We start from the raw sequence: 16,403 nt of genomic DNA, 5'->3' as shown, positions 1-16,403 counted from the left end.
TGTGTCCAAGTCACGAGTTCTTGAAACCTACTCAAATCAATTTTCATTAAACTAGAGGTAGTAGTGAGGGAACAGTTTAACTAACCAACACAGTCTGATTTTCTTCAAACAAAATGCACAATTAATAAAAAGTAAAAAAAAAAAGTTCTATCTATATTATTCCATTTGAATGCCTTTTTCAACTTTTCGGTCACTATCTTCTTTTTTTTTGGAATTGGGATTGGAATACTGTTTGAATTACCTGAAGTTTATACATAAGCATCAAGTTGAAGTTTGTGGACCTTGTTTTTCACTTTGATAGAAGTTGTGATCTGGACTACAGAGCCATTGTAGTATTAGAAAGTGGTACATCATCAGAATGTGGTACGTGTCCCGACCTGTATGATGTCAGAAAGTGGTACACTGTCTGATTGGTATTTTCCTATTGTCAAAAAGAGGTACATTTACCATTAATTGTAAATAATTTTTTTGCAAACCTAAACCAAAAACAGACAATCTATTTCTCTACAAAGAAAAAACAATTCACGACGTCCACCTCAAAGTAAAAAAAAAAAGGTACATTCACATACTATTTTCTTAATGGTGGAAAATATGATTAATTACATTAAAACGACGTTAAAGACTGGAAAATATGATAAATGCAATTTTTAAAAAAAGATATAAAGGATCGAAAACATCATAACATACCAGATTAGAATAGGTGCTTCCCTGCTTTCTTAGAGGAAGTTGTTTAGGCATGCATGAGCAAGCGCAGTGCACTGAGTACCTGAAAATAATACTACACAGGTAAGAAATTAAAGTTACTTTCACCTCTGACTATAGCATCTACTTTGACTTCAATTCAGTTAAAATTTGCTTTAGACATTGCCGGAACTGTATATACTGTGTACTTAAGTAAATTTAGTACTGGGGTCACCATGCCTGAAGCAATGGGGGTCACAAATTGCCCTAAAGCAGCATGCCATGTGTAAGTCATGGATTGGAGGAGACGTGACTGGACTAGCTATCGCAGGGGGCGTGACTAAGGGTATAATTGGGGATGTGACGATGTAATATGTTCCTTTTGATGTGTTTCCACTAGGAATGAGAAAGGAAACTATCTATTAGTACTTGTAAGTGAAGTGCTTTGTTTGTTTTGTAACTGTCTGTATTTGTCTTTTGCCAGACGACTTGTATGTACCTGGGAGCTGCCGCTTATAGCCAGCGCTAAAACCCAGACTGCACTGCACTTGTCCTTACAATATTGTTAACTCGCTGCACCTGCACCTAGAGCACTCACTGTTCGGAGACGTATCTGTATCTGTGTTCTGCGTCTGTGTTTTGTATTATTATTTTGGAACTGAAACCCCTTGATTTATACGCTAGCAATACCCATAGTTGGGTAGAGCCAGCATTATTATTTCAGTGGTCAAGCTGACCGAAAATAAAATAAAAGCATTGTTTGAACCGTGAACTTTGTCTGTCGTTGTATGGAGCACTTGCATCACCACTACACCTGTGCACTGCAAACCAGTCGTTCACAGTGGTGTATAGGGCATTGGGCCTTTATAATTTGTATCCTATCTTTTTTCTTAAAAAGCACTGCTTTTGTGTTAACACAATCACTTTGGCATGCTTATTTAATGTTGTCTGCATTTTGTTAAATCCAATGACAAGAAAGTGAGAGGAAATAATGATTTGTAATATCCAAAAAACAATATTTAAATATAAAAAATAAATACTTTTGTTTTATATTTTTATTAAAAGGGATGCATACAATACATTAAGAAATTATTTTTATAGACAACTGAGATGGCAAGGGTCTGACCTTTATTTTTTTTATTTCAAAGTTAATTTACAAGATCTTAGATTGTAAAAGCTTCAGTTTTATCTCTCCAACTTGTTGTTACTTGCTGGTGATCATGCCCTAAAATAATAAGAAAATCACTATTAACATAAAAATGTTTTATAAATTTACTTTTAAAGTGCAACAAGTAAAGTACTTTCTTTCTGGGTGGGATATTGGTGTTGATTTTCTCCCAAAGAAAATAATTACTGCAATAATGACTGCCAAGACTGGATCCAGTGTGATAACTTTTTTTGTCGCTCCCCTAGGTATTCCTGAAAATGGATCACATTTTAGGGAGTGACTGCACTTTTGAGAAGGCCTTCTTATTAACGTATTTTGCTTATATTAATGAAGAGGATTAACTGTTCAGTGTTATCAATATACTTAGTAAACAAGAGGCAATAAAAGCCCGACCCACTGTCATCCTGTTTAATGACTGGTGTCCCAATGATTTTAGTGGAGCTGTGTAAAGCTGTTTTTAATATTGTTTAAGGTTAAACTTACTTGTACAGATGCCTCCTAGCAGTAGTCACTGCTGGAAGTGTCCCCTTTGCAAGTGCCCCCTGACTCCTCTGTGTTGCACTTTCGAGTGCGGGTATGCTTACCGCTCCTACACTGAGACCAGGCAGACCAGCAACCCCAGTTTCCTTCTGGGGTGGTACTTTGAAAAGCATCTGCAAATCAATGTGCAAAAAAATAAAGGTTTTTGTTTAAATTTGCCCAAAATTCTTATTTCTGAAAGGCATCACTATAAAGAATAAGGGTTCCAAATGACAACAGATATAGACACATGAAAACAGCAAAACTCCAAAACAGCATTAAACGTGATATCGTGAGAAATTCACAGTGTAAACCTTAAAAAAAAAAAAAAAAAAAAAAAAAAGGAATTATACAAGGTTAGAGGCTATTTAACAAGCTACTGACCTAAATTATCAGTCCCTCTATCATTCAACTTTGAGGAAAGAGGTACTGTCTGTCTGTCTGTGTGTGGAACAATTTCAATTAGTTTTTAATTATTGTGTGCACTGAGTATTTTACTTTTCACTGTTATTATTATAAGGTGTTTTGGATTTTCAATAGTATCGTGTGTGTCACTAAGTTGTTTTCTTATTGTATTATCTTTTAATTGCTTTTGTTTTATTCACTAATTGTTGGTGTATGATGCTTGAGCACCAACACTTGACACAGTTTGAGATTTCTGACACCCGACTCTTACATTAACAATCACAGGTATTTTCACCTGCCTTAAACTACCCTTCATAGACAATAAAAAGGTGGACCATGTAGGTGGAAAAGAGTGTGTGAGCTGAGCCGGTAAAAGAAGCAAGCAAATCCACACATCTTTAAATACCAGGAGTGAGAGAGAGGAGCACAGAGATTGGAAGAGACGTGATCAAGGCAACAAGCAGGGAATTACATTACCGGAAGAACTGTGTGTATCTGTGCTTGTGTTTGGCTGCAGAAGATGCTGATGGTTGTCTATTTTCGCTTACTCTGTAATACCGTGACTGCCGTATCACCAGTCAAGATAATCCGGGTTGGAATGACTAGAGTAAGCTGAGACTGTTTCTATATTTTTGATAGACAAATGAAGTAATAAATATTGACTATTGAGTGAACCAGTATTGGGATTGAAATCTGTTCTTACAACCGGTGCTGAATAATTACTTTGTTTCGCTGGAGCCCAGTTCTAAAGCTTTATCACTGCCACATGGAAGAATCCATGAGTGCTCCTGGAGACAAGAGGGAGTTGCGCTGAACACAGACTTTCGTTTCTAAGCATACTGCAAACAGTTGCAATCAGTTAGACCCACCTGTAGTGATTAACAGAATTAAGACTTGTGGGACTGAAATTTTTATTTTCTCTTGGCAAAAAATATAGCCAGTTGCATTACAAATGTTAGATTTTATGTTTTTGGCAAATTCTAATGCATTCTTTTTAATTGCTATACCCCGGCTATTAAAGGATTATTTTGCATTTTTACTAATTAGACTATTCTGTGTTAAACAGATAAAGAAATTATATTGTGTGCTGTGACCTATGAAATTCCACCTTTTTAAAAACTTGTGTACTAAATAAAAGCTATGTATAACTACCTTGTGTTGTGTGGTCCTGGGATCAAAAAGAACCTGCAACAAGGGATCCGAATGAAAGTGTTACCAAGAACTAGATTCCTAATTACCAGCATATACCAAAATCATGGGACCTTGTACCTGTACCTTTCACCAGGTGGCGAAGTTCTGCTACTTACTGTAATTAGAATGAATATACTTGCCCACTATTTACCTGTCTATCGTGACATAAACAGTTAAGAACATGGTTAGAACAAAGACCTGGTTGTGAAGGGCCAGATTTGCCCACTCCTGCTCTACACAGCAGCCTATATATATATATATAATATAATATATATATCTATATATATATATATATATGAGCTGATTTTTGCATATTTTGTTATAAACCAAAATGTTTACAGTCGTAAATCTTTGTCTTTTAAATATTCGCAAGTCGGTTTAACATCGTGACCTAATCCGGTCTTTACAGACCATTGATGATATGGAAAATTTAAAGTTATATAAAAAATTGTCAACCCGTCCGTTCTTTGGCAGTATTAAATACCTGTTTCTGTCTACGTAACGGGGAAAATCGACACGATGACACGGTTGGTAAAACAGTACCGAACGTGAAACGCTGGTGTGAACTGAGGATCCGCTATGTAATCATTAAGGGCTCTCTCCATATTTTCTTTCTTTTCGTTGGCATGTTGCATTGTCACTGGCACTAAAGTATATATTGGAGTTGGCTGAGAAAAGAGAATACATAATATGATTCACAGTACCATAACGTTAAATGTTCCGTAACTTTAAAGGGGGACATGCACAGTTGGATGCATAGAGAGATTTCACACCAAACCCCCACCACTAAACAGTAAATGTGTTATCATCACAATCATTGTTCTCCACAAAATCCTCTACAGAAAACACCTCCTTTGTTTATAGAGCTATAGTGTGATTTGATAAGCAATTATTTAATTAGAACTAACCCTAACCCTCATCTTAAAAGTCTGGTTGTGTCTCAGCTAAAACATACATTTCCACTGGTTTGAGATATCAGTGCAACGCTTGGTTTATTGTGTTGTACTAAAGAAATCACCAACCCTATGCTAGACCTTTCATCGATATAAACAAACTTGTTTATTGCTGTGAACAGGCTGGCTTGTGTGGTGACATCAGGCCAAGAAATACAGAACACATAAATAAATAAAAGATTTGAACAAACAAACACTGAACAAACAAAATGGCATATTAGCCAAAATAAATAGACAAACAAACAAATAGTGGATGAACAAAAACAAGTATCGTGGGGGTCCTCCCGCACAAGTAGCAATTGTTATATTAATAATTCTAATTCTGTAACAATCTCTCTCTCTCTCTCTCTCTCTCTCTCTCTCTCTCTCTCTCTCTCTCTCTCTCTCTCTCTCTCTCTTTCTCTCTCTCTCTCTCTCTCTCTGCATAGCCCACATTATACTCCATGCACCAATATACATACACACCAACAATAACACCCCACATAAAACATAAAATACATAAATACGCACAGGGACGGGGCACCCCACCACAATTACATATCATGATAGATTGTTTCTGGACAATCACTGAATAGTAGCTCCCATTACTTACTGTAGTGTCAATCAGAACAGGAGCATCAGATAATGATGCAGCCCACTCTACATAGGAAGTTAGATCTGCCACACCCTCCTCTTTAATGTGCTGTCTGATGGAAGCAGCATTTGTAGCAGTCCCTCCATGGACAAAGGAAAGAGTGCTCTTAATCAAATCATTAGTAGACTTTTGATCTGAAAATACACCATTTTAAACATATGATCAACCACAGGATATTTGATTCCTTGTCACTCCATATGCAATATAAAAGATCAAAAATAAAACTACAGTGGGGATAACAGCAGGCTCCTAATACTTTCCTCGTTGCTATCATTTAATAATGTATGGCCACTTCTATACAGAAAGGCCTCTTGGAAACATGCAAAGGGACCTGCTACAGTACCTCACTATTGTGCCTTTCCTGGTAGGGTATATGCAGTGTATAGTTTTAAGACATGGATCAAACACTATTGTTAGCCAAGAAACTTTGGTGTGCTGCTGTACCTGTTTTATACATTGATTTTCAATCTCACAACTAGCTGTTAACCAGTCATATATGTTATCAGCAATGCATTCTCATGGACAATTGAAAATATATTTGATGATGGGGCTATTAGATATTTTGGGATTCATTGAGCACAAGAGGTCTGACAGATGTCCATTAATTTAAATCCAATAAATTGAGCACAAAAAAATTAAATCCGACTTACCAGTTGTTCCATCTTTAGTTTTCTTGCAGAAATTGGGTTTAATACTAGTTGCAAATGTACTCATGTCATTTGCATTAATGTCCATTCCAAAATTAAATCCAAGGCAGTTTTGGACTTCTTCCATTTCCTTATCTGAAATGATTACGGAACTGCAGTTTGTAATCGTTTTGCTTAACTGATATCTTGATACAGGTGTTACATAGTAAAACATGCATACTATATGTGTGACTTTTTTAATCACATGAAAAAAAATATATAATGAAAGTTGTGTCATTTTATTGAAAGTTTAAATAATGTGTTAGATTATGATTTGGGTCCATTGAATCATATAAGCATGACCCTGTTGTGCTGCATTTTGCAACTCACCAAGAACTCTGGTCTGACACTTTCCCACAATAAACCTTTCCATGGAAGCAAATTTATGCTACAACAGCGAGTTGCCATTCAAAACCATTACATTTAAATGGAACTATTAGCAAGTCACAAAGAGTTTAGATTCCTTTGAACATGTTAGAAATGTTAAATATGAGAAAAACTTACTTTGTTGTTTTAATTCCTGTTTATTTATCACAAAGACAAGATCGTATTGGCCTCCTACTTTCCCAGAATCAGCAAAGTGAGTACCATAGTCCTCAAAAAACCTGAAGTATTCCCCTTTCTCATACTTTACTGGTAGAAATTTTAAGTCTTCCATGAATGTATCTGTAAGCATAAGGTCCCTGCTCCGCATTTTGAAAGTACCCAGCTGAATCCTACCTTTCACACGCAAAAAGGATATTGTCTAAATATAAACAAAGTTGGAAAAAAAACATTTAACTGTTAGAAAGATCTTACTAATCTAATTAATGTTATATTCATTGATTTATTATAAAATGGTAATTATAATAATTTGGTGCACACAAACGCCCAAGGGAAAAACAGGACACATCAGTGAATCCCATATCACATTTATAATATCACTTTACTCGTTTAATGTAATTCCTAGTGGCTTCTGATACCACCATCTTGCTTGTAGATTTTTAGGAGCTATGTTTGGCTCTGTCCACTCTTTTGTGACACAGCAAGACAGTGATTAGTCTAGCAATATTGCAGAGTGCTCCATTACTTAAATATTCTGCAAATCCACAAATAGGACAGTTAGTTTAAAAGTATAAAATTGATAAATGATACATAAGATTAGACTTTGTTGAATTATGTGTATAATTGAAAAAATGATTTTACCTTACTAAGAGAGTATTCATTTAATGTGTTCAATTTTTCAGTCCTTTCGAAATTGACATCCAACTTGATGTTAGAAGTGACATTACATTCTGTTGGCATGATCTTGAATGACATCCCCACTTGAAATTTAAGAGAATTCTCCGTCAAGATCTCTTTGACCAGAGAATCTGAACTTTCATATACCTCTTTTGAGAATGATTCATCTGTAAATGTCTTTAAAGGGAACAAAATATTCAACCATTTATTTTCTAAGAAAACAGACTGACTTAATTTTTATTTAGATAATTTAGTCTATTTTAATGGTAAGAAGTTGGGCTATATTCATAAAGCTGGCATGCCTGCAAATGCATAGACTTGCTTTATAAATATAGGCCATTGTGCCACTTTGTCAATGTGATCGTCAATCTTCTTTGGATTTTGCGGATAAAATTATCTGAAATCTAAGAGCAGCCTTACATTATATAATAGAGTTGCAACATTCCAAGGTTTGCGATAATACTGTTTGGTATTTCCATCTCGAACTCTGTCACAAATCCCATTATAGTATTCATTGTCAAAAGGATTACTTCTGGGCTCCATTCCAAGTACATTGATGCTATATGAATGAGAAATTACACCTTTGCTTAATAGTGTTTTAACAAAAAAATACTAAGTTAAATTACCTTTACAGGAGGGCCACTGATTACTGTAAATAGCTAGTGTCTAGTCTGACACACACACACACACACACATATATATATATATATATATATATATATATATATATATATATATATATATATATATATAATCTCTCAGCTATCAAGGGTATTACACCAGACCCTAGTGCACTATTATATAACTTCAAGAAATCTGCAACAAAGACAGAAAAATAGTGCCTAACTACACAACTGCATTCTATGATTCTCTAGATGAAGTTCAATCGTGGATATCGTTCTAGAAAAAAAAAACATTTTCAACAGTAACTTTGTAAAGCTGCACTGTCAGGTGTCAGCTTGTGTAAACCTTATTGGTTTGAAAATGATGCTTGTTGTGTCAGTGCACTGCTATGAATGATGCTTGCCGTGTCAGTGCATTGCTATGAATGATGCTTGCTGTGCCAGTGCACTCCTATGAATGATGCTTGCCGTGTCAGTGCACTGTTGTGAATGATGCTTGCCGTGTCAGTGCACTGCTATGAATGACGCTTGCCATGTCAGTGCACTGCTATGATTGACGCTTGCCGTGTCAGTGCACTGCTATGAATGACGCTTGTTGTGTCAGTGCACTGCTATGAATGATGCTTGCCGTGTCAGTGCACTGCTATGAATGATGCTTGTTGTGTCAGTGTACTGCTATGAATGATGCTTGCCGTGTCAGTGCACTGCTATGAATGATGCTTGTTGTGTCAGTGCACTGCTATGAATGATGCTTGCTGTGTCAGTGCACTGCTATGAATGATGTTTGCCGTGTCAGTGCACTGCTATGAATGATGCTTGCCGTGTCAGTGCACTGCTATGAATGATACTTGTTGTGTCAGTGCACTGCTATGAATGATGCTTGTTTTGTCAGTGCACTGCTATGAATGATGCTAGTTGTGTCAGTGCACTGCTATGAATGATGTTTGCCATGTCAGAGCACTGCTATGATCATTTTTTCTGAAGTTTACCCATATCCTGCTGTTCTTCCTAGCTCGGAGACTTCAATATCATGGTTCTGACAAGGAGGCCTCTTTGGTTCCTCATCACAGTTCTCATCAGAATTATCTCCACAATCATTATCTCCATTACACTCCAGTCTCTTTTTAATACAGCGACCTAATTGTAGAAATGAACAAGAGTCACAACCTCCCTCTAATGCAATAATCACTTCGGCTATTAATTGTAAAGCATACAAGAGCAATTCACTTTCATTTACCTGAATCACACAAAAAATATGTTTTTGCACACTGGGGCTCCTCGTGATCACACACAGCTTGAGTTTTGCAGGATTTACTGTCTCCTATTGGCTGATTACAGACCAGCCCGTTAAACTGTCCAAATGTTTCAATACTCCTTGAACGAAACTGGAGGAAGAGCAAAGAATAAATTAATAATTACAGTGGAAAATCATCTACTGCAAGCATACTGAATTTAACATTTAAAATGAATAATTACATGATTATCTCAGATAAAATGGTTATTACCACTTTACAAATCCTTCTTGAATTGCAATGGGTGAGTTCTTAACTTTTCTGCTTGTATTGATTTTGGAATTTGAGTCTGTTTGCCCCACTGATACAAGTTGATGCTAGGCACATTTTTTGTGTTAGAGTGCTCTGATAACTAGAAGTTGTAAAATGGAGGTGCACATTTTAGTAAACACTTTATTAGTTGAGGTTTGATATTAATTCTAGGTCCAACAGTAATTTTCAAAGTGGGAATTTACATAAAATGTAATCAACAAACAAAAATGTAAATGAATATTGTGAGTAGCTTGTTAGAGGATATACTGTACGTATACAAGACTAAATTTTTGATAACTTTAAGAAGAACCTGCTTGTTGTTCTGCTGCCAGACCAATGCAGCTCCCCATTAGACATTGTCCCCCTTATTGAATCTGATGTGGCATTATTATAAGAGTCGTTGTTCTAGTCTTTCTCTTACCATTTTTTCCGAACATGGATCACATTCACTCCACTCTGTCCAGGGGCTCATTTTACAGTCCACAGCAGCTGGGGCATTGACCTCTCTAACCGTCCTTTTCAACGGTTCAGATTCATGGTCATCCCTGTAACAAATTAATATTTGCAGTCATTAGATTTCAAAGTGTAACAACTTCAAATCCTTTTAGTTAAACCATTTTTGTAGTAAGAATACGTCCATCATTATTTTATGCAGTTACTTTGTAAAACCTACAGTATACTGCAAGTTAAGGCTTATTGTAGGCCAAACTGAACTCTACACCAACTCTGTATATTTGATATTCAATAGTTTTGTCCAGAAAATCTGAAATATGTGCAGCTTAGTCAACATTCATCAGAATACAATGTTTTTAGACACATGCTTTAGACACAGCCTGAATCATAATCTAAGACGATTCTGCATGGGGCGGGGGGGGGGGGGGGGGTGGGGGGTAATAAACAAACAAAAAAAAACAGCAGAATGATGGATGAATCATGCTAAATGCAGTCCTCACCCGTTATAATGCGCCCCATTATAATTATAACACAGTAGAGTCATGGCTCCCATTTGGTTCATAATGCCATTACAGTAGCCCTTTTATACTCGTTATAAGGCGGAACACAAATAACACAGCCTTGTAACTATCTCCCCTCTATAGCGTTATAAAGGGTGAGCACTGTAAATACAGATAATTAAACGCAATGATAAATTATTAATAAATATTGTACTTATTCCAACTACAGTATATGTAATCTAAAATAATAACAAACAATGGGTGCTGTTTACAAAATTGTTTTAAGGAATGTGTTTTGTCAAGGGCTGATATTTAATCCTTTTTTAATCATTCAATTCAAAGATGGAGTTCATGAAATCTTCTGTTTAGAAATGATAAATATAAATTATTGTCTTTTGCATATTCTCAGGACTCCTTTGCTCTTTTTTTGCTGTGACATCAAATTATTTATGTTTCAAACAAAAGTAAAGGTGCTAACAGTATAAAACAGTTGATTTATTAAACATGTGTTTTAAAATAAAATCTTTTGTGCCACAAAAATACATATTAAAGATTTTTTTTTTTTAAAAGATAACATTTTATTCAGCAAGGTCAATTATGAAATCTAAAAAACCACTTAAAGTAACAGTCTAGACTAATAAGTGCTTTGTAAATGGATTCAAATTGGTTTCAAAAGCATCAATTAAAACAGTATTTAAAGTTATGAATAAGGCCCAATATTACATTAAATAAAAAGTTGCATTTCTTTGTGTATTGTTCTATACACAATATATTTCATATTGTATTGCACAATGCATTGCATTAAGAAACTTCATTTTAAAGCTCCTTTTTAAAGGAGAAAAATTGGTTTTAATTCAAAATAGATTAAAACATAACTAAATATTAAAACATAGAATAACTAACTACTTGCCAATGTTTATTAGAACTGCATCATAAAATATTAAGAATACAAATACGTACGTGTCAAGGTCCCCATGAACTAAGATACTCCTTTGCAAAATGCAAAGTGTGCAAAGAGAAACACAAAGCACAGTGAGGCTTGTCATGCTTGGAATGATTGGAAGCAAAAATGTGCTGCAGTATTTTAAAGACAGTTTCCCTTTAATCATTAACACAAAGTAAACATTAACATCTCCACAAAAAAAAAAAAAAAAAAAAAAAAAGTTTAATTAGACTTTATTAGTGACAAGAACTGCTTGTATTTCAAAATGTGACCTTCTGTTTACCGGTAGGCCTGTCTAGTGATGTAATTTATCTACAGGTCTTGTCAACACAAAACAGTTGTCAATTTTAAACAGTCACAGGGCCCTACTACCCTGTAATGGTATGGAGTCGAGTTACTTCATGCTAATTTTAGAATCTTACTGTATAAAACTAGTATTTTTTTTTTTGTATGTGATAATGTTTTCAAGACCTACAACATATTTTTTTATAAATATATTTTATAATCTATTGTCTTCTGACTCCACAGGATTCCCTTGTAAACAAGATAACGCAATGCTTTTTTTCTGATTAGTGAAATTTTACTGACCCTAGGCATTATCTTTATCCAATGGTGAATTCCAGGTGCATTTTATATTGTGCACAGTTTCTCTACTCATGTTTTATTGAGTAAATGTCATGAGTGACTATAATTAGCTGGGGTTGTGCACATTATGGTTTGTTTTGTTTTGCTTTTGCATTTATTATAGTTATTATAATTTTTTTTTACTCTTGTTATTTTTCACATTGTTTTTGTTTATTATCCAAAGTGAGGTACATTGTTGCTTATTTTGTATTGCTGTGTTTAAGTTATTTATTGTTAAGTATGTATTGTTATTTGTAATACAGCACAGGTGATGCGAGGGAGAAATGAGTCTCATTCCCCAATTTCAAATGCAGCCAGGTGTTTTCCATTTGCACCAATGAACTATGACTTGACAGCCTGTTATAAAAGTACATGAAGGGAGCGCATGGCTCCAGGAGGAATCAAATGGAGGACACAGAAAGTAGGCCATCTGGACAGACAGACAGACAGACAGACAGACAGACAGACAGACAGACAGACAGACAGACAGACAGACAGACAGACAGACATGGTAATAACAAGGATTATTTGGAACTCTAAAGGGAATAAAGCAGGATAAAGACACGGCAGCCCAATAGAAGGAAGGACCAGTCAGAATCTGAGAGCAAAGCTAAGCATTCATCCTTGAATTATACTGCTGAAGCAGTGCTTTTTGATCAAAAGAAGACTGTTAATATTATTACACTGAGGAGCTTGTGGTGTTTGACAAATGATCAGAAGTAAAGACACTTGGCAGAAATATTTAGATTTACCAATATTAATTGTGGTTTATGACAAGGTGTTGTGTTGTTTCCCATCAATGCACCTCCTCCATGACCGACGTGCTGGAGGAGCAAACAGGCACCAACTGAAGGACGGACTGCCAGCTCCCTGTATGCACCGGAGATGCGAGGTCCTACCCTACTTAAGCTAAGTACCGGTTTCTGGGCCAGAAGTCCAAATAAGAGTAGGGAGGGCTGAGCTCGAGGTGTACATAGGGAATGGCCAGAGATACGGAGGGAGTGAGGACATGAAGTGTTGTTTGTTCTTCTGTTGCAAGATCCTGTTTCGTGGTGGGGGGGATCGAGCCTGAAGGGAGCTAAATACAAGCCTTACACCAGGTGTAAACAAACAGATTAGGAGTTTTCTGGATCAGTCATCTTCAACTTTATCTTTGCTTGTTGACGTTTCTACTGCGACAGTGTTTGGCAACTTGGATTAAGTACAGGACCGAGGCCTAGGTGAATATACTTGAACTATCGTTTCACCAAACTGCTACTTGTATTGTTTGGGACCGTGTTGTGGTAATATATTGTGTGGAGTTGAATAATTGTAATAATAATATCCCCCTGAAGTCACAAGTAGCCTGCTAACATTTTTTACATGTTTTATCCACTGTTTAGGTAGTTTTACGTGGTGCACAGTTTTAGATATTTATAGATTAGGTTTGTATTGAAATACCATTCACAGTCATTTGAAAGGGGGGATTTGTAAATTGTCTTATAAAATAAGTTGTAAAGTTATTGCATCTTGTAAAGTGCTTTGTGATGGTGGTCCACTATGAAAGGTGCTATATAAAATAGATTGATTGATTTGATTAATGTGGTAAAGTGGTGTAGCAGGAGCTGCAAGAAGTGGACATCAGACTTTGTTTCAGTACAAAATAATGAGGGATTTAATCAGCCTCAGTTGAAATGAAGAGCAAAACAAAACAAAAATAGGCACATTAGCCACAAAAACAATGACAATAGATATGTAAAACAAACAAACAAAAAATCAAAATAAACAAGGCACTTTGCCTAGTATTGAGTATACTGAAATTATACTTGTTGTTATTTTCTAAAGACAGACATTATTTTAAAGCACACTGCTACTAAACCAACCTCTCCCTGAAATGAGCCACTGCTAGCTATATATACCTTCTAGCACCATAACTCCACCCTTGGGCTAAACCATTCAATAACCTGAAAGTCAAATTTAATTTATATTTCACATAACCTTATTTTAACTAACAGTATTGTCACAGCACAATATCCAGTTATCAATTCTCAAATCAATTTCCCATATCTATCACAATACAAATGCAAAAATAATTTCCATTTAATACGTTCCTGTCACAAAGACGGCCGGAGTGGGTGGCGTCAGACCAGAAACAGGAAAATAAACAGAGAGGTGGAGTTTGGTTGAGCTGAGCGAATGGCTTCGCTCAGCATTTAATGAGTGAACAGAACAGACAGAAAATAAACGGTTGTATTAATTAAACAAAAAAAAAACACAGGACACGGCACTGGTAGCCAAAATAAACAAAACGGACCAAACAGACAAAACACGGTAAGCTTCTTTTAACGATTATTACTATTATTCTTCTCTTTACCTCCGTCCCCAATCCCGTTCTCCACTCACCGAACACACAACCCCGGGTGAGTGAAAACATTCTGCTTTTATGCAGCTGTACCGAGACTCGATTGCTAATCAATCATTCAATTGGAGTCTCGGTACAACTGCACGTGAATTAATAAAGTGCAATTCCCCGTGCTCACATATTATTACTTTTTACTTGTACGTGAAGTGCTGTGCAATCCTCGTGCCTAAATACAAATATACATTTTAAACACTCGTGTTACACAGACCCATTTATATACCGTGTACCAATGACTATACACCAACATTTACACACCACATGCAACATATAACAGATAATATATACAGGGGCGGGCACTTTGTCACAGTTCCCCATAGACTTGCATTGTGCGCACACACCCCTACCATGGCTGCCCTCTGCTGCTTCGAACAGCGCAGACACATTTCATGACATGGTAAATACTGTTTTAAAATAACTAACCCAAATTTACTGGTAATACTAAAGCAATATAACTCTTAAATAACTTGGCAGTGCTTGAATATATCCATTGCTCAGAATATGTGCACCTACTCTGCACAATGGACGTGAGCAAGCACCGCGTTAAAAGGAAAGAAAAAAAAAAAACTTACATTTTTAAAAAATTAATTATTTTGTTATTGCAATGTTTCTTTGTTTAAAAAATTATTTTACAAAACCCCTTTTAAAACCAGTTTAACAATGAGATAGAGTTTGTGAGTTCAATGTGGGCAATGTGACAGAGACAGAATGATTCTTGGTGATAAATCGCCCTCCTGACCCGTGAGGGCACTGTGTAAAGGGAACAGAATGCCCTGGACTGGGTGGCCTGAAAATTCATTCTAAGGGTTCGACGGAAGTCGGCCATCTAGAAACAGTACACTAAATCATTGACCCAGAAGGAAAATGATATGGCAGCTGTGAATTGGAAGAGCGGTTGCACTAGTTAACCAAGGGGTCGTGATTGACGGTACAAAAGGCGACGTAGTGAAGTGATCTGTTCCTTTTGAATGGTTAAAGCTGAACCAGAAGAAAACCCGTATTGTTATCATGTTTTGTTTGTTTGTCATGTCCTAAATAATTGCTTGTTTGTTGTTAGTTGGCTAACACGATCCTGAGCTGTCACCAAAGGCCAGCACTTACCTGAACATCGCTGCACCATTGTTCACGACTAACTGTATTTGCACAACGAACACTATAGCAATCACTCGTGTTTGTGTTACGTGTGGGTGTTTAAAATCGTGACTTATTTCGGGACCAACCCGTGGATTACAACGGATCAATGCACAACGCTGTATTCCCTATTATCATTATTTACTGTCTCTTGTCTTCAAACCATTGGAATATAAAAATAAAACATCATTGCACCCGTATTACTATTTTGTTTATTAATCATCGCATCACTCCTGCACCTGTACACTGTTAACCACTTTGCTACAGTTAAAGAATTATAAAAACTTAGCCGTGACCGTGAAAAACATTCTACCAGCTACCATCAAAACAAGAAAATTTGAAGGACATCAAAATATAAAGTTGAATTTTGAACCTCTTTAGACATGTTTTTTCCTGGCAGTAAATATGGACAATGACCGGCTTTTTTTTTTTTTTTTTTGAGATTGCTCTACTGAACTAATATTTACTCTTGGCAGTACACTATCAGTTAGGTTACCAAGGTTACACAGATTGCAAACACAAAGTCGACTGAATGCATTTAAGACACTTCTTACATGATTTAATTCAATAATATTTTTAAAGCATGTGAATGTTGTATGAAAATCATTTGCGTGTGTATGAGCCTAGCATGTCTTCTACAGTGATGCAGATTGATACATGACTTAGAAATGCTTCACAATCAAATGATCTCTTGGTCCCTGTGGTTCTTTTTGTACTGTGGCTGATTTG

General features: G+C 36.0%; 1 protein-coding gene across 1 annotated transcript; it reads right to left on the bottom strand.

Moving 5' to 3' along the window:
- Positions 1-1,721: 1,721 nt before the first annotated feature.
- Positions 1,722-11,645, bottom strand: c9 (complement component 9). Its single transcript, XM_041270483.1, has 12 exons — positions 11,539-11,645; positions 10,047-10,170; positions 9,319-9,466; positions 9,071-9,218; positions 7,879-8,017; positions 7,423-7,635; positions 6,742-6,982; positions 6,202-6,333; positions 5,510-5,685; positions 4,508-4,632; positions 2,333-2,510; positions 1,722-1,906 (listed from the first exon to the last, which is right to left on the bottom strand). The coding sequence occupies exons 1-11, from the start codon at positions 11,622-11,624 to the stop codon at positions 2,348-2,350; spliced, it is 1,695 nt and encodes a 564-aa protein (XP_041126417.1). The 5' UTR covers positions 11,625-11,645; the 3' UTR covers positions 1,722-1,906; positions 2,333-2,347.
- Positions 11,646-16,403: the final 4,758 nt, after the last annotated feature.

Source organism: Polyodon spathula, chromosome 2, assembly GCF_017654505.1.
Source record: "Polyodon spathula isolate WHYD16114869_AA chromosome 2, ASM1765450v1, whole genome shotgun sequence".
Classification (NCBI taxonomy): domain Eukaryota; kingdom Metazoa; phylum Chordata; class Actinopteri; order Acipenseriformes; family Polyodontidae; genus Polyodon; species Polyodon spathula.
This window is presented reverse-complemented; position numbering and strand designations above follow the sequence as displayed.